The sequence below is a fragment of the Penicillium psychrosexuale genome (assembly GCF_028828465.1).
Source record: "Penicillium psychrosexuale strain IBT 29551 chromosome Unknown utg000002l, whole genome shotgun sequence".
Taxonomy (NCBI): Eukaryota; Fungi; Ascomycota; class Eurotiomycetes; order Eurotiales; family Aspergillaceae; genus Penicillium; species Penicillium psychrosexuale.
Genome location: NW_026643187.1, coordinates 6,876,383 through 6,900,955, shown reverse-complemented (window position 1 = coordinate 6,900,955; position 24,573 = coordinate 6,876,383). Strand labels below are relative to the sequence as shown.

Here is a 24,573-nt window from a genome sequence, read left to right as displayed (position 1 = left end):
CGGGGGTAACTTTCGAGTTATGGCATTAATCTGGGATTCTTATTGGCTAGTTTTGTGGGATGGTGCGATTGTAGGAGGTAATATGTATTGCGACAGAAAGAACAGGCAATAGACAGTGCATTGTTTACTCTCCGAGCGGTTGTACATGCCACATTTGGCCTGACAGACTAGCCCTAGCTGAATGATATAGGGTGGCTTCATCCCGTGCGATGTCGAGAGATTACTGGGCTTTGTTTATCGGTCTTAAAGAATGGGGCTACATGTAAAACGCAATAGTTTAACATGCACGAAGTATTATATCAACTCCATGAATCTCAACTGTTGTCGCTGCCAAGCAAATATCGAAATTAAGCCTAAGATCGCTCCAGGGCGGTGTTGGCGTGTGCTGAGTAATCAACGCGGGTCCGCGGGTCCACGGGCAACACAGAGGTAAGGAAGTGACTCAAGCCTCATGTATTCACTCTCTATTCTCCAGCAATGTCGTTAACTTTGAAGCTCTCCTCCTTGGCAATTCGGACCCTGTCCAAGCCCATCGCTGTAAGCTTGCATTCAAGCCCAACCCTGCCAAACTCATAGACTGACCCACGCAGTCTCAAATCAAAGCCCAGGCCCGCGAACATGAACGGTTTCGCAATATCTGCGTGTCTATAGCCCAGGCTCTTCACCGATTCGACATGCGTCTCAGACTAGGCTCCCTACGTGATACCGCCGCCTCACAGCGTCAGGCCATCGCCGCCGCCGAAGCGCGAAAACACAAGCTTTCAATCCCCACCGTTCGGAACGCCGCCGACACGAAAGCCGCCGAGGAGGCAGAGGCCAAGGCCAAGGCTGCGGCAGAAGACGCAGCCAAACCTCAACACTATCATATCCGTCCCCTCTCCGAGTCGAAAGCTATCGAGTCCGGTGCCAACTTCATCTCCGAGTCCTTCCTCTTCCTTGTTGCTGGAGGTCTGATCCTATTTGAGTCATGGCGGTCACGGAGCAAGGAAAGCACACGGCGGGAAGGCGTGGAGGGGAGATTAGCAGATCTGGAACAATCTGAACAGGCCGCACGCGAAGCCCTGCTGGCACTAGAAAAGGAGGTACTCCAGCTTAGAGCGAAGCACAGTGACTTACCTAAGTTGCACACGAAGAGGATTCTGTCTCCTGAGATCTATGAACAAGCCGGAGAGTCGGATACACCAGACATCGTACATGGGTGGCTCTCTCGACTTGCCTCGTACATTCCTTTCGGTCAACGCGCTGAGGAGACGGCCGAGCCTGCGCCTATTACCCAGCCTACAGCAGAAAAGGCTACCGCAGAAAAGGCTGCATCGACAACCCAAACCCAGGAACACTCTGCATCAGCTAGTCAGACATCATCACCTGCGTCGAAAAGCTCGTGATTGCTGATTGATACTCGTATCCTAGCGATATCTTATTATATAAGGTTAGGCGTGCATTTGCTTTTTACATTCAGTCAAGATACCCCATAGAAAAGACCACTGGAAATATCACAAGCATTGTTTTGTTTTCGAGAGAGTAGGGGTTGCGAGGCGGAGTCACTTGATATTCCGCTCCTTCCCTGAAATGTACATACACACATCACGTCCATAGAGGCAACCACTCTTCTCTTCTCTTTCATTCTTTTGCGCCTGACAATTCCATTTTCGATCAGGTTTTCTCTCTACTCAATCTTTCTGACAGTCTCATCTCCATTTCCATCCTCAAACGAGCGACAGTGACAGTACACAATCTCTCTTCTCTACTGTCGTAATGACTCCAACCACGCCAACTCTCGGTGTAATGACTCCAACAACGCCAACGCTCGGTCTTCGGGGTGAATACAACCCAGAACTCCGCAAACGTGATGAATGGGCCAGGCTGGCCACCACCCTGACTGCATTGGAAACAATGAAAGAAGGTACAGTACTCTCATCCATTCAGTCAACATGTGGAGCTGACCGTATCTTCTAGCCTCGCCGGAGCCCTCCAAGAAAGATTTCAGTTGTAAGTTCCCTTGACTCCCTCACAAAAAGTCCCACCATTAACTCTCATCAAGCTCTGTGGGCTGCTCGAGATGCCGACTTCAGCTTCGAGCTAATCTACCAGAGCCGAACCCTATCGAAGTTTGACGTACTTGATCAGACTCACTCCCTCAAGCTCAATGCACTTTTGTTGACCCCCAGCCGGCTGAGCGTAACCACTAGACATCAGACTGCGACTGCAATCCAGAAGTTCACCGAAGCTAACAAGAAGTCCTTGGGGGTCATCATGTACTTAATGGATGCGAGATCGTCCGGTAACGAGCAGATCGAGGCAGTGCAGTCTCTCGGCGCACTGCACCACTGCCTTTCCTTGGGCTTCTCGGAGCCACCCCCTGTTCTTGTTGTGTCCGACGCATCATACCTTCTGGATTGCGTAAGTGCTTACATGAAGGGTGTCTCCCGGGCCAATCCAGTGAGTTATAGTCTGATGACAAGCCATACTTTGGTCGTTTGCTCATATATCACGATTAGGTCTTGGTAAACACCGCAGATGTGTTGCCGAAGCCGACTGCGCTTGTACCTGCATCCTTTGCAGCTACATCATTCCAATCCAGATCTTCTCCAGCCGCATCGGTTCCACCCGCGTCAGTCCCACCCTCGCCGTTCCAGCCGTCGAAATTTTCTTTTTCATCCCAGGATAAGAAATGAACTCCCAGATTGAGTTTATTGGTGCTAGTGTTTTTTTCGTCATAAGTCTTACGGAAGAGGTTGAGCCCCGATGGTGTGTTACTTTGAACAACATGAATAGTTATGAACTTTAGTCAATAGCTTTAACTCCCCTCTATCGCTATCATGCGTTTATCTTCAAGTCTTTGCCATTCATTGAACTTCTAGAACGAAGTAAACGCCCACCATCAAACCTGGCGTGCCAGTTATACAGTCCCAGCGCCGCCGGTGCAGTCTTTGCCGAGACCGAAGCCAGCTATGGGACGGAGGCAAAATCCAAGAGAATACAAAAGATGTGTTACAGGCGTCAAGATAGATACCGACACCGTTACCATGCCTCGGCAACCAGCAAGGCGGTCTCTCAGACTCGAAGCTACATAGTTAAGAACGATAAGTGAAATTACATGCAAATCGAGTAGACCCATATATAATTTCATGGCTCCAATTCATCTGGTCTGGGCATATCAATCGAAATTGGTTAGGCAGTATATATGCCCAATGACGTCGTGCATCTATTCTTAACATTAGCCACATGCCCTGACGTGAGTGGCTGGCCAAGGAGGTTCGAGAAAAAGGAGTATCGACAAAAATTCAATAGATCAATAAGAATAGTATCAAAAAGATCATTCTAAGGGCAGGCGGCTAAATTGATACCCAATTCGCCCCTGAGGCAGCGACGGAACCATGAAAAGGGTCCTTTGTGGCGCAGTTGTTTGCTTCGGTTTGACCAGTTGTACGTAAGTCCGCCGAGTGGGCACTTCCCTCTTACAATTACCTTGAATTGGTTCTAGACTGTTTCCATTCACTCTCAATTCCTCAATCTCATCTTGTCACTAGAATTCCCCCATTTGCTTGACTTAGATTTCACATTGTCGCCTGGGCGCGAGATCCCCGAGAGGTTGACACAAGATGGTAGGTGGCCTACTTGCGCAACGACCAGATAAGGACCAAACTGACCCTGGGATTGCGGTTTAGGGTCAGTCACGACGCCCCGTTGGCGGAGAGAAGAAGAGCCGCTTCGGGCGCTCCAAAGCAGCCGCAGATGTTGGCGATGGCCGGCAAGCGGGGGGAAAGCCGAAGGTCAGGAAGGCCGCCTTCGAGAGCAGCAAGAAGAAGGAGATCGGCGTGTCAGATCTCACGCTGCTCAGCAAGATCTCCAATGAGGCCATCAACGATAATCTGAAGCTCCGGTTCGAGCATGACGAGATTTATGTAAGGGATCGCTCTTGCACGCGGGCTGCGGGGTTGTGCGCGAACACGAATACAGGCTGACAGGAGACTTCCAGACTTATATTGGCCATGTGCTGGTCTCAGTAAATCCTTTCCGGGACTGTGAGTTGCTCCGCCGAGAGAATTCGGTTTCCTCCTTGCTAACGGACTTGCGACTACAGTGGGTATCTACACAGATAGTGTCCTCGATTCGTATCGCGGCAAGAACCGTCTCGAAGTCCCTCCCCATGTATTCGGAGTCGCCGAGTCCGCATACTACAACATGAAATCTTACAAGGACAACCAGTGTGTCATCATTTCTGGAGAGTCGGGTGCCGGAAAGACCGAGGCCGCGAAGCGGATCATGCAATACATTGCCAGTGTCTCCGGCGGCGGCGATTCGTCTATTCAGCAGACCAAGGAAATGGTTTTGGCGACGAACCCGTTGCTGGAGTCATTCGGTAATGCGAAGACGCTGCGCAACAATAACTCGTCCCGATTCGGAAAATACCTAGAATTGGAGTTCAATGCCAACGGTGAGCCGGTGGGAGCCAACATTACAAATTATCTGCTGGAAAAGTCGCGAGTTGTGGGACAAATTGTGAATGAGCGCAATTTCCACATCTTTTACCAACTCACAAAGGGGGCCCCACAAAAGTACCGTGACAGCTTCGGTCTCCAGCAACCACAATCTTACCTCTATACGAGCCGTTCCAAGTGTTATGATGTGCCCGGAATCGACGATGTTGCCGAGTTCAAGGATACACTGGATGCGATGCGGGTGATTGGAATGAGCGATGCCGAGCAGGACAATGTGTTCCGCATGCTAGCGGCTATTCTCTGGATTGGAAATGTTCAGTTCACCGAGGATGACTCTGGCAACGCTGCTATTAGCGATCAGTCAATCGTTGACTTTGTCGCCTACCTGCTAGAGGTGGATGCTGCTCAAGTGAACAAAGCGTTGACTATTCGTCTGATGGAGACTGCCCGAGGAGGGCGCAGGGGTTCTGTGTACGAAGTGCCGCTGAACAGGGTCCAAGCTTCAGCCGTTCGCGACGCTTTGGCCAAGGGAATTTACTTCAATCTGTTCGATTGGATTGTAGAGCGCGTCAATCAGTCGCTGACTGCTCGAGGCTCCATCACTAATTCGATTGGTATCCTGGATATTTACGGATTTGAAATCTTCGAGAAGAACTCTTTCGAGCAGCTGTGTATCAACTATGTCAACGAAAAACTGCAGCAGATTTTCATTCAATTGACTCTCAAGGCAGAACAAGATGAGTATGCCCGCGAGCAGATCAAGTGGACTCCTATCGAGTACTTTGACAACAAGGTGGTGTGCTCGTTGATCGAGGACAAGCGCCCTCCTGGTGTCTTCGCCGCTTTGAATGATGCCTGCGCAACTGCCCACGCCGATTCCGGTGCGGCCGATCAGACTTTCGTTGGCAGACTCAATTTCCTGGCCCAGAACCCCAACTTTGAAGCTCGCCAGGGGCAGTTCATTATCAAGCACTACGCTGGTGATGTCAGTTACGCCGTGGAGGGAATGACAGATAAGAACAAGGATCAGCTGTTGAAGGACTTGTTGAACCTTGCCCAATCTAGCAGCAACGAATTCGTCCACGCGCTGTTCCCCAACGAGGTCAACCAAGATGACAAGCGTCGCCCACCTACCGCCGGTGACAAGATCAAGGCATCCGCGAATGACCTTGTGGCCACGCTCATGAAGGCGCAGCCATCTTACATTCGTACCATCAAACCCAACGATAACAAGGCCCCCAAGGAATTCAACGTCGGCAATGTCCTGCACCAGATCAAGTACCTGGGTCTCCAGGAGAACGTCCGCATTCGACGTGCTGGTTTCGCCTACCGTCAGACCTTCGACAAGTTCACTGAGCGATTCTACCTGTTGTCCCCGAAGACTTCCTATGCCGGTGACTACACATGGACTGGTGACGTGGAATCCGGCGCGAAGCAAATCTTGACGGATACCCGCATCCCTGCCGAGGAGTATCAGATGGGTATCACAAAGGTTTTCGTCAAGACTCCCGAGACACTATTCGCACTAGAAGCCATGCGAGACAAATACTGGCACAATATGGCCATCCGCATTCAGCGTGCGTGGAGAAACTATCTCCGGTACCGTATTGAATGTGCGATCCGTATCCAGCGCTTCTGGCGCCGCATGACCGGCGGACTCGAATTCATCAAGATTCGTGACCAGGGACACAAAGTGCTCCAGGGTCGCAAGGAACGTCGGAGAATGAGTCTTCTCGGCTCTCGTCGCTTCCTGGGTGATTATCTTGGTGTCGGGAATACCGGTGGTCCTGGTGAAATGATCCGCAATGGTGCAGGCATCAGCGGTTCCGATGATGTTGTTTTCTCTTGCCGTGCCGAGGTTTTGGTGTCTAAGTTTGGTCGTTCTAGCAAACCTGTTCCCCGGATCCTGGTCTTGACGAATCGTCACGTTTTCGTTGTTGCACAAAGTATCGAAAACAACCAGCTTGTCATTTCAGCGGAACGAACCGTTCCGGTTGGAGCGATCAAGAGTGTCAGCACCTCGAATCTCAAGGATGACTGGTTTTCGCTGGTTATTGGAGCTCAGGAACCCGACCCGCTAATCCACTGTGTCTTCAAAACCGAGTTCTTCACTCATCTCACCAATGTCCTGCGTGGCTCTCTGACCTTGAAGATTGGAGAAACCATCGAATACCATAAGAAGCCTGGCAAGCTGGCAACCGTCAAGGCAGTCAAAGATCCGGGTGCCGGAAACGTGGACAGCTACAAAAGCAGCACAATCCACACTAGTGCTGGTGAGCCTCCTAGCTCTGTCTCCAAACCTACTCCGCGGCCAAAGGCGGTTGCTGCTCGCCCGGTCACAACGGGCAAGCTACTTCGTCCTGGTGGCCCCGGTGGCGGCCCTTCGAAATTGTCTCAAGCTGCTCGCAGACCTGTCCCTGCCGCTCAGCCTCTGCCCCGGTCTACCCCACAGCCTGCCATGGTACCGCAAGCTGCAGCTCAGCCTCAGCCGCGCATCGTGCCCCAGTCTATGGCAGCTGCTGCCGCCGCCATGCACTCTCGGAACGAGTCGCGTAGCTCAGTGAGATCTTCTGGCTCCATGAGGGCTCCTCCGCCTCCCCCCGCGGCACCCCCTCCAGCGTCAAGAAAGCCTGCCGCAAAGGTCAAGTACGACTACAACAGCGACCGGGCCAACGAGCTTTCCATCACCAAGGGCGAAATTGTGGAGGTTGTGTCCAAGGAAGGAAATGGTACGTACCCATAGCATACTTCATTTGAATCATACTAACATGTTCTAGGATGGTGGCTGTGCAAGAACACAACAACATCGGAGCAAGGATGGACCCCCGAATCCTACCTCGAAGAAGTAGCCGTCGCTCCCGCGCCGAAGCCCGTTCCACCCCCACCTCCGATGGCACCCCGCGCAACCCCCAGCCCTGTTCCAAATGGCGTTGTAGCTGCAGCAGCCGCAAAGAGCAAGCCCCACCCTCCTGCTCCCCCGGCCAAGCGTCCCAACATGGCCGGGCGCAAACCCGCAGGCGCGCCCACTGCGCGCGATAGCGCCGTGAGCATGCAGTCAAACGACTCATCGGGCGCCAGCGGCCGCGGCACGCCCAACAGCGCATCGAACGTCAGCCTGGCAGGTGGTTTGGCCGAGGCACTGCGGGCACGACAAAGTGCGATGCAGGGCAAACACGACGACGACGATGAGTGGTAGAGTGAGCAGTAATTGTTTATGGTCGGTCGCGGTGTTGGACATTTCTGCGCTTAGCGTTGACCTTTTGTTTTTGTTTGTTGGGCCCGTGGCATGTGCATGTACAGGTCAGCGAGTCATTGTTTTTTTCTACCCTTGTCGTTACATTCTGTAGAGTCAGTTCAATATATACCGTTTCGCGAATCAAAATCATACAATATCATTCTGGATCTTAATCTACAATACCATGCCCATATGTACACTCTTGCCTTCATTAATATCAGTGAGGCATTCCACCTATCACATTATGTATGGTCAATTCTAAATTGGGCGTGGCATGCTTCGCATTTCACCACCGAGCAGCACAACCTGCTAATTTGATGTATATATCTCAACCAAAACGTCATGAAATTAATTATACTGAAACCATCTATCTAGCTGGGCATATATTGAATACATGCCCTGTTTATCGACACCAACTACACCTTTGTGATTGCATAGTGATCTGGTGGTTTAGAGCGGAATTGAGAGGACTTAGAACAGTCAGGCGTAATATACATGACTAATCATAAACAAACAATTCAAACATAGTGGACCCCTTCCGAAATGCTATGACGTGAATCTTGATTTCACAAGAACTCATCGTACTAGGGACTACTAGCCATATGCTAGAAAGGGACAAGATCATCCAAGGCCACCGCCGTCGGTCAATGTGTATGCGTGCCGATATACCAAAGCGCAGTGTACTCTCAACCGCGCAATGTCCGGAGAAACCCATGTACAGGGCCGCCGCGTACAGCCCGTCCGATCGGGATTGCCGAACCGAGCGTGCGAAGAATGCAGGCGGTCTGTAACCATGTTCCAGCTAATCCAAAAAGAGCCTTTACTGACTTTATTTGCAGCAAGAAGACGAAATGTAAGATGTGCTCCCTTGAGCAGCTTGCGGAGATTTACAGAATGACCTACCCACCAGGGAAAACCATTTCACCTCTGCATTCAGTTGTAAATAATGGCTGATAGCAAGTTTCCACACAGGTGACATGAATCGGCCATATTGTTCATTATGCATGAGAGTAGGGGGTGATTGCACCTATCCCTCCCGAAGGAAACCTCGTGAACCGCGCAAATCACGTTATGATATCCCACCAGATTCACATGTCCCGATGCAAGGTGAGCTAATGTGATCCCCTCCACTAACTGCGTACTATCGGGTTGGAGTCCAGCGCATCATTTGCTGATCTACCCACTTGGATTCCTGAATTCTCTACCGGGCAGGAGGATCAAACACTCTTCTTGGGCCATCGATCCACGGAGGATCTACCACAAAATGGTCAATTTACTGCAGAACCGAGGCAAGCAGTACCACTTGATGCTGCGACAAATTCTTCGGGAACCCCGAGGGAGTTCCCGGATTCTCAATTTGCCATATCCATATCCAACCAAATGATGGAGCATCTGTACGAAGGTTGGAATCTCTTGTATTCATTCAGCTAATTCGGTCGTCGACAGGATTAACTTGTACTTTGAAAAGATACAAGGATCTTTGCCTCTATTTCACCGTCCGAGCTTCTACGAGGAATATTTATCAACCCCTGTGGGGTTAGATCAGAGAAGAAACCGTCTAGAAGCAGAGGATGCGTTCCTGTTGAATGGGATATTTGCACTATCAAGTCGCTTCGCGACGACTGGTTTCGCGGAACCTATCCCCTCAAGAGAGCGCGGCAAACTGTATGCAGAAAACGCAAAGTGGATATTTCCCCACGTCTTTGGCAGATTTAACTCAGTCGATGCTGGCACACGTCTGAAGTGCCTTCAGGGTTGCATTCTTATGGCTTACTATTTGCTTGCGTCCGATCCAGATTCTCGGTCTTGGATGATGACGGGCCTATGCTGCAGCATGGCATATGATATGGGTTTGGACAAGATAGACGGGAAAGTCACCCCTGTCAGTACCCACGAATGGACTAAAAAAGAAGAGCAAAGGCGCGCATGGTGGGCTGCTTGGGAGCTGGATGGAGTAGCTTCTACCCTTTCTCGGCGTCCATTTAGCATTAACCGTCATCGCATGTCTGTGCATCTCCCCGTGTCCGACGCAGCGTGGTTTGAAAATGAACCTGTCAATTCTGTCCCTCTAGAGTCCAATCCGCTTAATTCCTGGAAGCGTCTGCGAGCTTCGTCGAACCAGGATGCGCGTGCCTGGTATTTGGCCAGCAAATGCCTCATGAAGACAGCGCAAGAAGCTCGGGAAGATGGCATCTCCACACTGACAAGGGATGATCTTATCAGTGCTCTTGGATGTTTCAAGCTAGCACTACCAGCAACGTTTGACCTCTCCTCGTTACATTTTGACAACGAGAATTTCACGACGAGTAATTGGGTCATAAGCACGCATCTTGTTCTGGAAACGTAAGCGAAATGCGATTATTTTTTGGTCCCATGTCTGACTGACCGGCATTTTCACAGGACTGATATTCTCTTGTCGACCACGAAGCCGACCGTAGATGAGACAGATCATTCAGTCTCACCTTGCATTCATTGGTTTATTCTGACACGTACTCTGTAGTCCAATGCGCCGCGCCCCAGAGCACCTGGGACGTCATTACGTTAGAGCTGCGTGATCCCGCACCGACAGAGGTACTTGTGCGCGTGCACGCGTCTGGGATCTGCAACTCCGACCACTTCGTCAAGGACGGCGCCTGGCCTGGCATTCAGTATCCGCGCATCCCCGGCCATGAGATCATCGGCCGTATCGCCGGCGTGGGCTCAGAGCTACTAAAAAGCCCGGCGAACAAGGACCGTTTTACCATCGGTACCTTGGTCGGCGTTGGCTGGAATGGCGGTTACTGCAACCAGTGCGATTACTGCCGGAAAGGCCAGTTTTGGACCTGCCGCAACGTCGATTACACTGGATTTACGATAGATGGTGGTCATGGGGAGTACATGTACGCTCCGTACACGGCTATCATTGACATTGCCGAGGAGGTGCTAAAGACAGCGTCCTATGCTGAACTCGCTCCTCTCTTCTGTGCCGGGGCGACTGTATTCGACGCCATAAACACGTCGAAGTGGTCTCCGGGCGATATCTGCCTCGTCCAAGGAGTAGGAGGACTAGGCCACCTAGCGATTCAGTATGCGAACAGACTAGGGTTGAAGTTAAAGGAGAAGATATCTTATTTGCTACAGCATAGCTGACTGGGCCTTTCTTCTAGGTATACGCTGTTTCGTCGGGTTCTTCTAAACGGGATCTCGCATTGTCCTTGGGGGCCTATGAATACATCGACTCGAGTAAAACCGACGTTGTCGAGTACATGTCGTCCATTGGTGGCGGGATCTCATTTTATGCACTGCGCCTTATTCCAAGGCCATCAATGCTATAATACCAGCTGTTACGAAGAATGGTAAGCCTCCACTCCTACCATTCGTGATGTGGTGCCGTTGGCTGACATCATCTCTAGGCACGATTACTTTGGTCTCGGCCACTACGGATGGACCAATCCAAGTCGATAATCTTCTCCTCAACATGAACCGTGCTACGCTACGTGGCTTCGCTTGCGGCTGTGCACCAGACATGGAGAAATGCATCGAGTACTCTGCCACCAATAATGTGAAGGCGATGATAAAAGTATTTACGATGGACGAATTCACGTAGGCATACAACGGTGTCATGGACAGCACGGCTAAATTTCGACATGTCATCGTGTTTCCATAGGAAAAAGGGGGACAGATATGATCCGCGCGAAAACCTATCAATATTTATTTATATGACAAAGTGATATGGATAAGTGCATGCACTATTATGCGGGATATCCATATTAAATTTACCTTACTTGGAATTGTAGTACATTAGAGATGGGTTTGACCATCTGAAACTACGACTTTGTTCGAAATGCCTATAATGTGAATGCTGAATAAAGGGTCCCAAGTTTATTCGCTCGGGTTCTAGATAGAGCTTTACACTCGTGGGAGTCATGTATTCAGTGATCAACACGCTAGTATATATCTCGATATAGTCAGATAATTCATTCCGAAGTCCTTCCAAACATCTCCTTTATTTCCTCGCCTTCAATTGAACCATCAAATCGTTCTTCTCCCATAGAAGGAAGGTTTTCTGTTTGTCCCAACCAACGGACTCAGGCAGAAGAGAAAGGTCAAAATTATACAGCATCTTGGCCAGAATGAGACGCATCTCATGGTATGCCAGACTATTGATCATTAGCTAGGACCATTCGAGAGCAAGACGAAGACATACTTCTTCCCAATGCAGTTCCGAGGCCCGAATGAGAATGGCTGGAATGCAGCCTTATTATCACTGGCGAACTCATCGCCAATCCAACGCTCAGGGATAAACTGATCTGGCAGTCTGAAGTTCTGAGCACTGTGGTATGTAGCCCAATGATGAACCGAAAGCGCGGTCTATTAGCATCCAAGATTAGAATCAACCATCGAAAACACAGCGGAATAGATACCTTTCCTGGAATATATTCTCCACAAACAATCAATCCCTCATCGGGAGCAATGCGCGGCAGACCAACCGGAACCGGAGGGTACATGCGCAACCCTTCCTCAATACAAGCATTGAGATATGTCATATGCTCCAGAGATCTTATATCAATATCAGAGTCTTTCTCAAAAGTCGCACGAACTTCCTCGACAATGATCTCCATCTTCTCCGGCGTCCTCAGGAGATGATAGAGCAAACCACTCAGCGCAGTAGCCGTAGTCTCAGTACCCGCCACCATGAAAACCTGCGAATTGGCATACATCTCCGCCCGACTAAGCCGGAGATCCTCCTTCTGGCTCATGACAATACCCCAAATATCAGGTTTATGCACGTGGTTGCCATCGATCCTTCTGTCCACACGTTCCCGAGAAGCCGCGTAATGCTCGATACTCTGCTGCTTCAGTTCTTTCGGGATAAGCCGTTGGACAATAACCGCCGTCCAAGGGACGTAGCGCGCCAGTCTGCGCAGGGAGTTTGTCTTAATACTGACGAACACAGCAGACACCCAACTGCAATTCCCAGTTCCAGCCAGCAGATTCAACGAGTCGCCGAATGTCAAATCGCCCATGATATCGAACGTCGTCAGGTTCAACATGCGGACCATATTTATTTTCGCTGCAGGATCCTCCCGGATGGAGTTGTGGAGATTGTCGATTAACGCGTCCGCATATCCACAGATCAAAGCCTGCTGTTCCCGCAGCGCGCGGTCCGAAAAGGCGTGCGAGAAGTTGCGCCGGAAACGAGAGTGGTCGGGGCCTTTTCCGCGGATGATATCTGCGGCGCCGTTGAAGGATGGGCCGTAGAAGCGGGTGTCTTTCTCTGTTACTGGTTTTCCGGCTGAGGCGTGCCCGTAGATCCCCTTCCAGGCGTCGCCAGTTGCGTAGCTTAGTTCATCGGGGGCGACGCGGACGACGTTGCCGTGGGTGTTGTGTAGTCCGGTGACCCATTCGAGGAGGTCGCCTTTTAGGGTATGGTAGATTTGAGGTATGCGTGATGTGGCGGCGAGTCTGGGGCCGGGGTATTTGCTGAGAGGGTTGAGGAAGATTTGGTAGTATGCATGCGAGACCAGTTTTAGTAGAATCTAAGCAGAGAATGTTAGACTGGCTCAATTGAATAAAGTTGTAGTAAACGTACCGAAGTGGCGATGACGGAGATATAGTGTTCCTGAATCAAACTTGAAGCCGATTGAAGGAGCATTTTGGATTAAGAGAATGCCTAATTGGACAAAAGGAACATACTAGAATGACAGGAAGGCAGGAAATAATTGGAATAGTATATATAACAAATTCCTTGATGATCTTGTTCGACCTCATCTGTTCATTTTGAATTGTGCAGGCTTTTTCCTGCATAGTTGTGATAGCACGGATACTTGACCCCTCGCTCGGCTTGGACATTCAAGAATATATGCCGTGTCTATAGCGCGCTAGCGATAAATCCATCGTCGAAATTCTATATTGGAATTGATCTACATGTCGCTGAAGAATCTACGTTGACGGTTAGGACGGGAGTGGGGTATGTCATGAAAACTGGGGATAAGCTCGATGCATAACTTAGCCCCTAGAAGATTACTTAGCCAATGCCAATGCCAATGCCAATGCCAATGCCATTAGTGGTTATTGGGTATTTCATAAGGTATCTTCATAGATAAACTAAGAGAAAGTGTTGACACCCCTATTCTGGTATATACCGTTTTCAATCTCGAGAATTGAATTGCCGAATATCAACCAGGGGTTATTAACACTATAGTGTGAATGCACTAGGGAGTACTCTGTAAGTGATTAATTAAGAATACGAGATTTAATCAGACGATCTTTACTCGTCTAAGAGGATCGACAGCTGGGTTGATAGGGTACTTGTTGCGGTATATCAGTGGCTTGGCATAAAGCTTTGTCGCCGGCACCGTTGGCCGAGACAGATGGAGTTATATTTAGAATATACCTGGGCAAATTGAGGGGTATGCAGTATTATTACAAATGAAATGGTTGATATGAAACGGTGGGAGTAAAGGTTATAGAATGCTTGAGTATACATAGGCTCTGCAACCCTATGTAACAGTTGTTCCGAAGACGCCAACAGTCCCCCGGTCAAGTAATACGTCCCAAGTAACCAGGAACGCTAAACAGATACGCTTTCTCATATGGGATACTGTTATCTTCTTTTGGCTGATCCCAAGATTGTTTGTTCAAAAGCGGCGTAAGCCAGAATGAAAAGATAGAATGAAAAGATATATCTCAAATGCCATACATCATCCAACACATTCAACAAGAAGAAACATCTACAAGAACTTGCTCGCAAGACTCATAAGCCCGCTAGCACCAGAACCACCAGAGCCACCCTGGTTCTTCATATACATTTTAAGAGCCATCTCGGCAGCAGAGTTGACAGCAGACTGCTTATCACCGGACTGTAACATCATTAGCAATAACCCCAACCAAAAGAAGCACAAGAATAACATACCACACCACCACCAGAACCCCCACTCTTCTCATCCCACAACTTCCCAGCCTGAGACATAGCAAGCTGAATAAGCTTATTCTTATCCAAGCCGCCATCACTGCCGCCCCCACTGCCCGAACCAGCAAACATCTTCAAAGCCTGAACGGCAGCGCCCGCACCAACAGTGCTGGAATCGTGCTGCTGGTTCGACGAGCTGCCGGAGCCGTACATGGCCTGGTGGGCATTGGCGACCTTCTGCTCGTCGACGTCGCCGCTGGTATTGCGGTCTTTGAGGAATTTCAAAGCAGTGCTGAACAGGGAGCTTTCTTCGCTGCCTTGGCTTTGGTCGTTGTGGCTGGAAGAGTGCTGGTTGGAGGAGGAGGAGTTGTTGTCGCCGTAGCCACCGCTGGAGCCCCCGTAGCCAGAAGAGGAGTTGTTGTTGCCTCCGCTGCTGTGGCCGCCGTAGCTGCCTTGCTCTTGGTTTTGGTTGTAGCCGGAGGAAGAGTTGGCGTGGCTGGAGTTTCCGTAGCCGGAGGAGGAGTTGTTGTTGTCGCCGTAGCCACCGCTGGAGCCACCGTAGCCGGAAGAGTTGTTGTTGTCGTTGTTACCGTAGCCGCCGCCACCGTGGGACTCCTGGCGACCGCCGTAGTTACCCTGGCCTTGGTTCTGGTTGCCGTAGCTGTCGTTGCGGCCCTCGTTGCGACCCTCGTGAGAGCGGCCCTCGTTAGAGTTGCCGTAGCCACCGCCACCGCCAGATCCGCCGTAGGAGTTGTTATTGTTATTGCTGTTGCCGCCGGAGAAGTCCTCGTTATTGTTGTAGTAGCTGTCGCTGGCACCGCCACCGCTGCCGCCACCGCCGCCGTATTGCTGGTTATCGCGGTAAGACATTTTGGATTAAAATGGAGAATGTGAATGAGAATAGATAGAGTGGTTTAAGGAAAAATGGAAAGGAGATATGCTATGGATTTAATAGACAGCTGAAGGAAAAGAATGGAATGGAAGAGCTTCAGCTGAGGCTGGAGGAGGGGTTGCGGGGCAGCTTTTTTGTTGATCGCGCCGATTTGGGTGATTCGCTGTGAGATCGCATTGCAGGTGGATCGAAGCTGAGGTGGCAATTACCCGAGCGGGCTTTTTATTGGATGTTTCAGAGGTTGCCTATCGAGTTGGGTTGTTTTTTCTTGGAGGATCTGGTGATTTGGTGATTTCAGTGTGTTCTGCTAATAGTTCGGAGTTTACACTACGATATGGATATGAAGCTGAGCAGGAGAGTACTGGTATCAAGATAGAGCAAGTAATAACTTGAATGAATTCAATCAGAAAATAAATTGCCAAAGTATCTTTCCTCTTGGCTCTACACGGCGATGTCCACGTATCCATGCAGGTGGATATTCGGGGCTTAGTAATCGGAGAATAGATACGCCGAGATGTGATGTCATGTGACCAGCAAGTATAAAACGTATGCGACGACTAGTTACAACACACAGTACTATTATGAGCCACAATACTTTAAGAAAAAAAGAAATGAATATAGATAGCCTCCAACACCGCAACCCAGGGTATCAGATGCAGATAAAAGGCGCAAAGAATACCACCCAAAAAAAGAAAAAGAAAGAAACAGAACATAACAGTCATAAGAGAATCAAAGAATCAACGCATCATGCTCCTCATCCGATAAAGTCCTCAAAAACCTCAACCCCCGCTCCCTCTTACTCAAAACACACCTAGGATCCACCGTCAACTCCTCCTCAGTAACCCACTCACACGGCAAATCCGTCAACCCAACCCGCTGCCCCCACATCCTGCGCTCATACCGCATGAAGCCACCGAAATGGCGATCGGTATTAGCAACCCAGATCTCGGCACCGTCAGGCGCGTAGTCAGCACCCCCAATCTCACCGAAGAAATCATGCACCTGTCGTGAACGGAAGAGCTGCGCATCGACGATGGAGATGCGATCCGCAGGCTCGGTGCAGAGCAGCGTGCGCGGGCCGCCGCCGACGGGCGAGAAGCGCAGCGAGCGGTAGCCCGCGACATCCGAGTCGATGGTTTCGAGCGGACGCCAGGTGCGCGCGTCCCAGATGATGACGGTTTTGTCTTGGTTGGAGGTGGCTATGTGGCGCATGTCTGGGGACCAGGCGCAGGCGAAGCCGAAGTCGCGGTGGCCGCGGAGGGGGTGCACGGGTCGGCCGGTGTCGGATTCGATGACCCATGCGTCGGGTGAGTCGCCGATTACGACGCGCAGACGGCCGTCTGGGGATGTGGCGGTGCAGTTTATTGGTTGGGAGAGTTCTTGGTCGGAGGTGAAGATGTTTGTTTCGGTGTCAAGGATGCGGAGGTGTTTGTCGTTGGAGGCGAAGACGGCGGTCGGGGAGGGGCCGGTGCGGCTGGGGATTATGTCGATATGGTTAGTGATGCCGTCGTTGAAGTCGGGGGTTACGAGGCCCTTGATGCCAGGGTCGGATCCACTGGTGCTGCGTAGGGCGTATTCCCCGCAGAACCCACCGGCGATTGTCAGGCCGTGTGCTGTTTTCATGGTGGATATTTTGACTGGGCTGAGGAAGCCTGAGTCGGGGTCGGGCTGGCTCAGGTCGATTATACAGCGTGCGTCGCCGGTTTTTGGGGTCCACGAAAACACCTTTGAGCTGGAGGCGAAATGGACGGTATTAGATGCAGGAGCCGACATCAGATTGCGAAGCTGGAAGTGTTCAATAGACGCTTTGTGTGAAGTGTGCATGGAGCTCCCGCGGAAAAAGGTTTCATGTTGCGGAAGGCGATTTGCATAGCCACGGTGCGAGTAATCCAAGTTATGATACGAAGTATACCAGGCGTCACGCACAGCTCGTGCATCGGACCGTGTCACCCGCAAGGTTTCTGTCCACGGGATCTGCTGCAAATCGTAAAAATCGCGTCTCCATCCAGACGGCCGAACAATCTCCGGCGGCGGCTTCCAGCTGATCATCTTCGAGAGTGGGCGGAGCTGCGGTGGAATTCGACTTTCAGAATGGAAGCCATGGGGGATGACGTTTATCGAAACCATCCAGCGCTGGATGAATTCATCAATAGTGAGATTCCGCTCGTATGCTAGAGAGAATTAGCTAGGCCTGTATTAACAGTCATAGGGCCTTACTTGATGTGTGGATTATAGATGCGGGGTGAGGTCCAGCGAAATCCATCTGACCGTCGGTGTAGTTCCCCATAGGTACGTTTGGGTGATCCACCTCAATATCTTCATAACTGATACTGTTATAAAAGTCATCCAGATTGCAGTCCGGCATTTGGGGCTCGTGCGTCGGGCGATCCATGCGCTCGTAGTAATACTCCTCTTCATCGGGGTAAAACTGGAGAAAGTCTTCCAGCTCATCATCGGATGTTGCCGCGGGCGATGGCTTGTCTTCCATGGTAGCAGACTGGTAATCCATAACCATATCCTTCTGACCATCCCCGATGTCACTGTCAGGGGCGATGGCGATATTCTGCCCGCCGGCGGTGCGGTGAATCAGGTCCCGAACGGTTGTGTCCATACCTGTGTCCATACCTGTGTCCATACCTGTGTTCATACCAGTGTCGCCACTCGGGTTCGTGCCGAAGACAAACACCGGTCCAGCCGAAGGGGTAGCTCCCCCAGGCTGAAAACCCCATTGTGGCGGCATAGGACCCACGGGATCTAAATGTCGATGATCGGGAGGACTGCCCGCATTCGTAACAGCGTTGACGACCTCCGACACGAGAAAAGAATCCCTGTGCGCAGTATCCAGGGCACGCGGGTACTGAGACACAGCAGCCAGAGCAGCAACGCCCACGTCATGGAAACGGCGATCGATCTCGGAGGTCATATTCGCCGGCGGGGCAAATCGATCGGTAGGAAGTATATTGAAATCAGGCGAGTTCCAGGCCGTCGCGTGGTCTTCTCGACCAGACAGTCCAGTACCGGAACGATGTAGAGGATTCATAGCTCGGGGTTGAACTGGAGGATATAACACATGACGCGGCGGTGCAGCGGGATCTCGCGAGCGGGCAGATGAGTCGGAGGGACGATTCGTAGAGTTACAGTTGTCGGGATGAAGCATCGCCCGCCATGAACATCCGACCCGAAACTGATAATAGCGGTCGCACGGAGGAAAATAATCCAGTAATCAGAAACCCAGTGTCTCGGTTTCCAGGATTTACCAGATCTGTCCTCTCGTGCAGCGATCTCGACTAGAGTTCAACCCCACACTGCAGGCGTGGCGTTGGATTCCAAGTCAGGGAAAAGGCGGAGAGCGGAGAGCGGAAAGCGAGAAAACGCCGGCAACCGAAGAGGGGCAGAGTAAGGAGCGGGAAAAGGAAGACGAGATCAACGAGACAATCTTATAGCGGCTGGTATTCTAGTGCGAGATGTGGGCTGATCCCAAGAGAAATAGAGGGGGAAAACAGGACAGTGCGCGGTAGACTTTTCCGTTCAAATAAGGGGAAGAAAGGGATTCGTATTAATTCTGACACTCCCATGCAGTCAGATGGAACGTGGGGAGAGAAACGTGCGAGCTCGGGGCGAATATATACATGAAAGGGCAAAAAAAGAAACGAATGGCAAAAGATGATACATCGCGAGAATATGCAAGGATTCGGTCTTAATATTCAGTCAACTGTTGTCCCGTCCATTCTAGACCTCGCTCGATCATAGAGGTGATCCGACATGGGTTAAGCATTAAGCACGTAAACTAATTTAAAGTGCATCGTCTTGATCATATATTCTCGCATGTGTCAATATTAGAATAATGCAGGGAGCACATAACATGCACATCCAACCCGGACAGCCCGGTGACTCACGCTTGGATGCTGTTGGGCACGACTTGGGCTGAAGTGACCTGTGGGAAGCCGTGGTAGAAGTACGTATTTGATAGTTCATGTTGGTTGACAGGGTTCATGATGCTATTTTGGTTACGCTGTAGCCAGTAGGATGACGATTATTTCCTCACATACAACGCGCCCGGTCCAATTCGCTGTACAAGATAGAGCAAATGCTTGAAATAGAAGAAAGCCAAAAAATATGTAAATAATCAATCGTCAGTCGTGTAACGCTCTGAACTATATTATAAGAATGTTTGAACGCCGATATGTAAATAGTACAATAAATCACGTGCATCAGGGGAAGCAAGAAAAAGCAAATAAGAAATGAAGCGCTGACGCTTTCGTTAGTAATGTGAATAAGGCTCGTACTGCGATGGATGAACATCCGTTGCAGGGGGCTGTGACCAGGCACTGCGTAGACGGCGATCTATCGAGAATATTAGAATTGACAAATCACCCCAGGACAACCTTAAGACATACCTTTTTCGAAATCGCGCCACCTCTTCATCGTGATCTTCGTACTATCAAACTCGCCCTCGGCATCGCCGTGTCCCTTATCCTTCTCTCCAGCAGTCTTACGGGTATCACCCCAACTGAAATCGTCGAACTTCCAGAACGCATACATGGGCAGAACGAAGTTCCAGATCGGAAGCGAAAGGAGGTAAATCAGCATCCACAACACATAGACGAGTCTGTGCGCAGTGACGACGATCAAAACACCCGGCAGACCCAAGACCAGAGCGAGCAGAACCAGCGGAATGACCTGGACGGGTTTCTTGACGATGGACACGACAACGACGTAGACGGTGAAGGAGATGGCGGCGGGCAGAACCAGGGTTCCGATAAGCTCGATGAAAATGACAAACTGCATGCTGAAGCAGAAGGTTCCGCACAGGTCACGGACGAGGACGAGCTCGAATAGGTTGTGGACGGTACTGTTGATCCAGCGACGGCGCTGGGAGAGGAGGACGAGGAATGCGTCCGGCACGACTGTTTTGCAGACGGCTTGTGGGACGAAGATCTGCTTACGTTTCGGGAAGGTCTTGAGCATCAGGGTGGTGAGGTAGCGATCTTCACCGAGAAGGAGCAGGTTCTTCTTGTGTAGAGTGTCCACGACATTTTCCGAGTAGTGTTCGACGATATCTGGGTTGGCGAGAATGGGCACCCAGTAGTTCTGGCCGCCCTTGGGGGCTTTGATTCGGTACATGGTGAAACATCCAGGGAGACACGTTACACCACCGAACACGGATTCGAATGATTTCGCTTGGTGATGGGAGATGAAGTACCTGTTGTGAATTAGTTACTGCGCTGGTTAATGGACAGTGGAGACTTACTCGAAGACCTGGATCATTGTTACCCAGCTGTCAGTCTTGTTGGCGATCTTGGTTTCTCCACAGAGACCCATGATTTCTGGGTCTTTCACCATGGCCGAGACCATGTGGGTCAAACTGTCTGGGAACACCTTTGTATCGGCGTCGACCATGAGAACAACCTCGTAGAAATCCGGCGCGATGCCTGTGACGTTCCACAGGCCATTGAACATCTCATACTCTAGTTCCGTCATGCGCTCGTCGAACATAACCTTCTGGAGGAAAGACATGAGAATGATCTGACTGTCTCGCTTGCCACGGTTACCAGGCTTTGACTGGGTCGACTCTTGAGGAGTTCCGCACTTGACAATCACCATCATGGGAACGCGCTGCTGCTTATCCGCCGGGATGATCGAATTATGGCCGTAGTCGTAGAACCCAGTGTAGACCTTGGCCATGTTGTGTCGCTTGGAGCCAGTAGCCACAGCCACGTAGGAGTAGGGCTCGACCTCGTCCTCGGGAACAACAGGCTCCCTGAGCATGCCTAGCACAATGTCTGGCGTGGAAAACGTTTCTCCCTTACCCTTGATAATACCATCACAAATGACCAGGATCGTTTTGTGACTGTTCGGGTAGTCGGTCATGGCAATAGAATCTAAAGTCGACCGAATACCCTCTTCACCCTCAGAGTAGCAAGTAATCAGACAAAGACTGTGGGCTAGAGGGTAGCCGAATGGCTGCCATTCAGGCGGAGGCTGAGGAACAACAGCCTCGTGAATGTAACCAGCAGGACCTAAGCCCTCGTAATCCGTCGATAGCGTGGCATAACCCGTATCTTGTTGACCCTGGCCGGTCGGAACCAAGCTAGTCCGACTGGCACCAGGATTATGCCGAGAATTGTCAGCGCTCAGAGTGCCCCCGCTACCGCTGTGGCTCAGCTTATACATAGTGCCAGGATTAGAGCTGGGCATGAGCCGAGAAGTCGAGTTCTGGCTAGCCATCGTGACATACAACGGCCTTTGCTTGCTCCCAGCGCTGCTGTTCACATTATACGGGCTGGAGAAACGAGAAGTGGTCGGGAGGAAGCTGGCGCGTTTGCTGAGGCGATCGGGAATGGTGGGTTCGGTCATTCGTGGAGCGGGTCGATATATGTCGTTGGACCAGTCTTCGATCTGCTGATTGCGAGTCCTAGCGTCGGAGGCCATACTCGTGGTCTGCGCGGCAAACCTGGGTGCCAGGAACCACTGGAAGAGCAGGGCGAAGGCGAATTTGACACCCACGATCGAGAGAATGAAGATTAGGGACACGTATAGCACCACTTTTGACGCGATACAGCCAACAGTATCAGTGTCGATGCTGCCGACTTTGATGATCTGCGCCAAGCACTTGCCGATCTTCTTCTCCTCCCCGCTTTGCAGGTAGTAAGTCAGATCAACACCGCGGACATCAGGATTCTTGCGGAGCTCGTCGAATTGTTTGGGATAGGACACCTGGCTAGTGTCAAACCAGGCGAGAAGATCAAGGTCGAGCACATTTCCGGAGTATATGGCCAGATTTCGACTCTTGTTCTTCGTATCCTCCCAGGTGTAGTACACATCCCCTTCACTGTGCAGGGTATAGAAAGGCTCACGGGCTGCTTTGCTGGTATGGCAAGCCCAGCCCACATAATATTCAACAGTCGAATTCGGTTCGGACGAACCATCCTGGTTGAAGGGCGCACAAGGGAAGTACCATCCGAGATCTCCATCGGAGTTTGTTGGAATATCGCTATCAGACGTGGCAGTAATCAGTCCCTTGCATGCACCGTTGACCTGCTGGAAGAAGAAGCTGCCATCTTGTCCGCCATACTTGTGTGGTAAGTCGTAGAGAACATTCGCATTAGCAGAGATCCCAGTGACAGCGGGGTGTTTCGAACCCGACAAGTCATATGCCTTTCCGTGGAAGATCATGTAGTTGGAACTGACTTCGTTGACCTTCAATCGAACCGGGGGCGAGGCACAAACTGTAGCCGTGAAACCGAAAGTCAGGAAACCGACAAAAGCACCGATCATCATAATGATGCTGATAAGGCCGATCTTCTCCCGCCAAGCAGTGCGCTGCTCTTTCTGTGGCATTCCACAGCATTTCAACAAAAAGTCCGGGATGAAGAATGTGAGAACTACACAATATGTAGGCCATAGCTCGGGCGGACCACTCTGCTGAATAGCCTTTTCACGTCTCTTTTCCTCCGCAACGCCTCTTGACCTCCGCGAGCCTCTCTTCTTCTTCTTCGAGCGATGTCTGCTAGGGATCCGCTCCATGGGTTTGTTGATATTACCCTGCGCGTAAAGACCACCCTTGCTCTTCATATCCATGCTGCGCGAGCTGTTTATCTCCACCTCATCTCTCTTATCCAATAACGGATCGTTTCCCGTTGTCGAGGGAAAAATACGCATGTGATTTGATCGCTGACGGTAGTGATAGTTGGGTTGGTCACGGTCGTCTTTCCTGCGCTCTGGTTTGACCATGCGCTTTTTGTGTCTCACATCCCCGCTCCGGTCCATGCGTTCTTCGTCCGTGTCCATTGCTCTCCGATGGCTGGAATGTCGGCGGCGATGCCGATGGGAGTGGGAAGTGGGGTCGTCGCTGTAAGTTCCCGAGTCGATATCCCGTCGACGGCGCTGGGATGGTTCGCGAAATGCGCGGGCTTCTTCACGCGGAGGCGAGGGTTTCCCTGGCCGCTGCGGCAAAGACATCTCCTAAGATTCCCGATGTCAGCCAATCAGACCCCAGTTGTTAGTTGGATTGAACTTACTGGCCTACTCACTTCGGTTATTTTCCGCTGATCAACAGCAAATGTGTGGATAAGACTGTTCACAATATGTCGCTTGCCGACTGAAACATGTCAAATGCGCAGACCCGGTCCTCGACAATGTGAGCTATAGGATTCGTCTTTCCGTACGAATCTTAGATTTCTTTCAGTTTTCGATATCTCTATTGACCAGCAACTAGAGTTGAGACTTCTCAGCGAAAGTGGTACGGTCGGCCTGTGCAACGGGTGGAGAATAACAAAGTCCCCACTACGCAAGAAAACGAAAGGGTCCAAAACACAGAGAAGAGCGAATGCAGCAGTAGAAATAGTAATAGCAATTGTGTCTAAGGGAAAAGGGAAGTTCTGAGACAAAGACCCTGTACGGAGTAGTCCGTACACGGGACTCCCTCTGACGCTTGACCTGGGGAGGTTAGGCTTGTTTTGCCATATTAAGAAATAAAAATAAAAATAAATAATTTCCTTGTCGCTAGGGGCAATACCCCAATCACCTGCCCAGCTGCCCGCGGAGATAAATTAAACTCTCTCGTTTCCACGGTTAGCCAGATGTCGCCCAAGGTTCATAATTATTAAATTCATAAAATGGAAACAACAGCCGAGGAACAACCATTTTCCTTCTGATCACGGGGTCCTCGTTTCTATTTTGGGCTTAGACTGTTGATGCTTAGTTATAACTGCCACGCTGACTAGCTAGCTATTGCCACTGTTACACGGACTCCGATTCTAGATAGTTAATAGTCCGACACGCCTTGTGAAAACTGGCAACCTGCTTTGTGATACATCTAGATAAGACCGAGCTCACATATTGTGTGAGTCGGTGTGATTCAGATCCAAACTTCAGAGAATACCAATCGAAAGGTAATGCATGCCATATGTGTGAACCCTTGACAAAACACTAATATTTGTACCACCGGGCTGGATTCTGGTCAGCAGGACGCATTGGTTCTGTTCATATTGTTCTTGAAACAAGTCAAAATCAATATGGTTTCGATATAAAAGCTCAGGATAATCCTGTACGGGCTAATGCCAATCCAACCAGTGATCGACAACTGGCCGCCGATCATCACGGCAACCCC

The 24,573-nt window shown here is 50.6% G+C and overlaps 9 protein-coding genes across 9 annotated transcripts; 5 read left to right on the top strand and 4 right to left on the bottom strand.

The window, feature by feature from the left end:
- Positions 1–477: 477 nt before the first annotated feature.
- Positions 478–1,385, top strand: N7518_003716 (OPA3 family protein; the record flags this gene model as incomplete). The annotated part of the gene is made up of 2 exons (XM_057184643.1): positions 478–537; positions 591–1,385. The coding sequence occupies 2 exons, from the start codon at positions 478–480 to the stop codon at positions 1,383–1,385; spliced, it is 855 nt and encodes a 284-aa protein (XP_057046093.1).
- Positions 1,386–1,755: 370 nt separating this feature from the next.
- N7518_003715 (uncharacterized protein) lies at positions 1,756–2,675 on the top strand (the record flags this gene model as incomplete). The annotated part of the gene is made up of 4 exons (XM_057184642.1): positions 1,756–1,903; positions 1,957–1,989; positions 2,042–2,439; positions 2,499–2,675. The coding sequence occupies 4 exons, from the start codon at positions 1,756–1,758 to the stop codon at positions 2,673–2,675; spliced, it is 756 nt and encodes a 251-aa protein (XP_057046092.1).
- Positions 2,676–3,602: 927 nt separating this feature from the next.
- On the top strand, positions 3,603–7,638 carry N7518_003714 (class I myosin myoA; the record flags this gene model as incomplete). The annotated part of the gene is made up of 5 exons (XM_057184641.1): positions 3,603–3,605; positions 3,669–3,905; positions 3,980–4,025; positions 4,085–7,171; positions 7,220–7,638. The coding sequence occupies 5 exons, from the start codon at positions 3,603–3,605 to the stop codon at positions 7,636–7,638; spliced, it is 3,792 nt and encodes a 1,263-aa protein (XP_057046091.1).
- Positions 7,639–9,679: 2,041 nt separating this feature from the next.
- N7518_003713 (uncharacterized protein) lies at positions 9,680–11,263 on the top strand (the record flags this gene model as incomplete). The annotated part of the gene is made up of 5 exons (XM_057184640.1): positions 9,680–9,983; positions 10,178–10,713; positions 10,824–10,935; positions 10,998–11,012; positions 11,070–11,263. The coding sequence occupies 5 exons, from the start codon at positions 9,680–9,682 to the stop codon at positions 11,261–11,263; spliced, it is 1,161 nt and encodes a 386-aa protein (XP_057046090.1).
- Positions 11,264–11,662: 399 nt separating this feature from the next.
- Positions 11,663–13,312, bottom strand: N7518_003712 (cytochrome P450; the record flags this gene model as incomplete). Its single annotated transcript, XM_057184639.1, has 4 exons — positions 11,663–11,816; positions 11,864–12,027; positions 12,081–13,196; positions 13,250–13,312. 4 exons carry the CDS (start codon positions 13,310–13,312, stop codon positions 11,663–11,665), a joined length of 1,497 nt encoding a protein of 498 aa, XP_057046089.1.
- Positions 13,313–14,390: 1,078 nt separating this feature from the next.
- Positions 14,391–15,439, bottom strand: N7518_003711 (uncharacterized protein; the record flags this gene model as incomplete). Its single annotated transcript, XM_057184638.1, has 2 exons — positions 14,391–14,519; positions 14,573–15,439. The coding sequence occupies 2 exons, from the start codon at positions 15,437–15,439 to the stop codon at positions 14,391–14,393; spliced, it is 996 nt and encodes a 331-aa protein (XP_057046088.1).
- Positions 15,440–16,190: 751 nt separating this feature from the next.
- N7518_003710 (WD40 repeat domain-containing protein) lies at positions 16,191–18,501 on the bottom strand (the record flags this gene model as incomplete). Its single annotated transcript, XM_057184637.1, has 2 exons — positions 16,191–17,632; positions 17,679–18,501. 2 exons carry the CDS (start codon positions 18,499–18,501, stop codon positions 16,191–16,193), a joined length of 2,265 nt encoding a protein of 754 aa, XP_057046087.1.
- Positions 18,502–18,626: 125 nt separating this feature from the next.
- N7518_003709 (uncharacterized protein) lies at positions 18,627–18,904 on the top strand (the record flags this gene model as incomplete). Its single annotated transcript, XM_057184636.1, has 2 exons — positions 18,627–18,680; positions 18,722–18,904. The coding sequence occupies 2 exons, from the start codon at positions 18,627–18,629 to the stop codon at positions 18,902–18,904; spliced, it is 237 nt and encodes a 78-aa protein (XP_057046086.1).
- An 818-nt stretch (positions 18,905–19,722) lies between these two features.
- Positions 19,723–23,423, bottom strand: chsF (chitin synthase CHS3; the record flags this gene model as incomplete). Its single annotated transcript, XM_057184635.1, has 3 exons — positions 19,723–19,805; positions 19,859–20,664; positions 20,713–23,423. 3 exons carry the CDS (start codon positions 23,421–23,423, stop codon positions 19,723–19,725), a joined length of 3,600 nt encoding a protein of 1,199 aa, XP_057046085.1.
- Between the last annotated feature and the right edge of the window lie 1,150 nt (positions 23,424–24,573).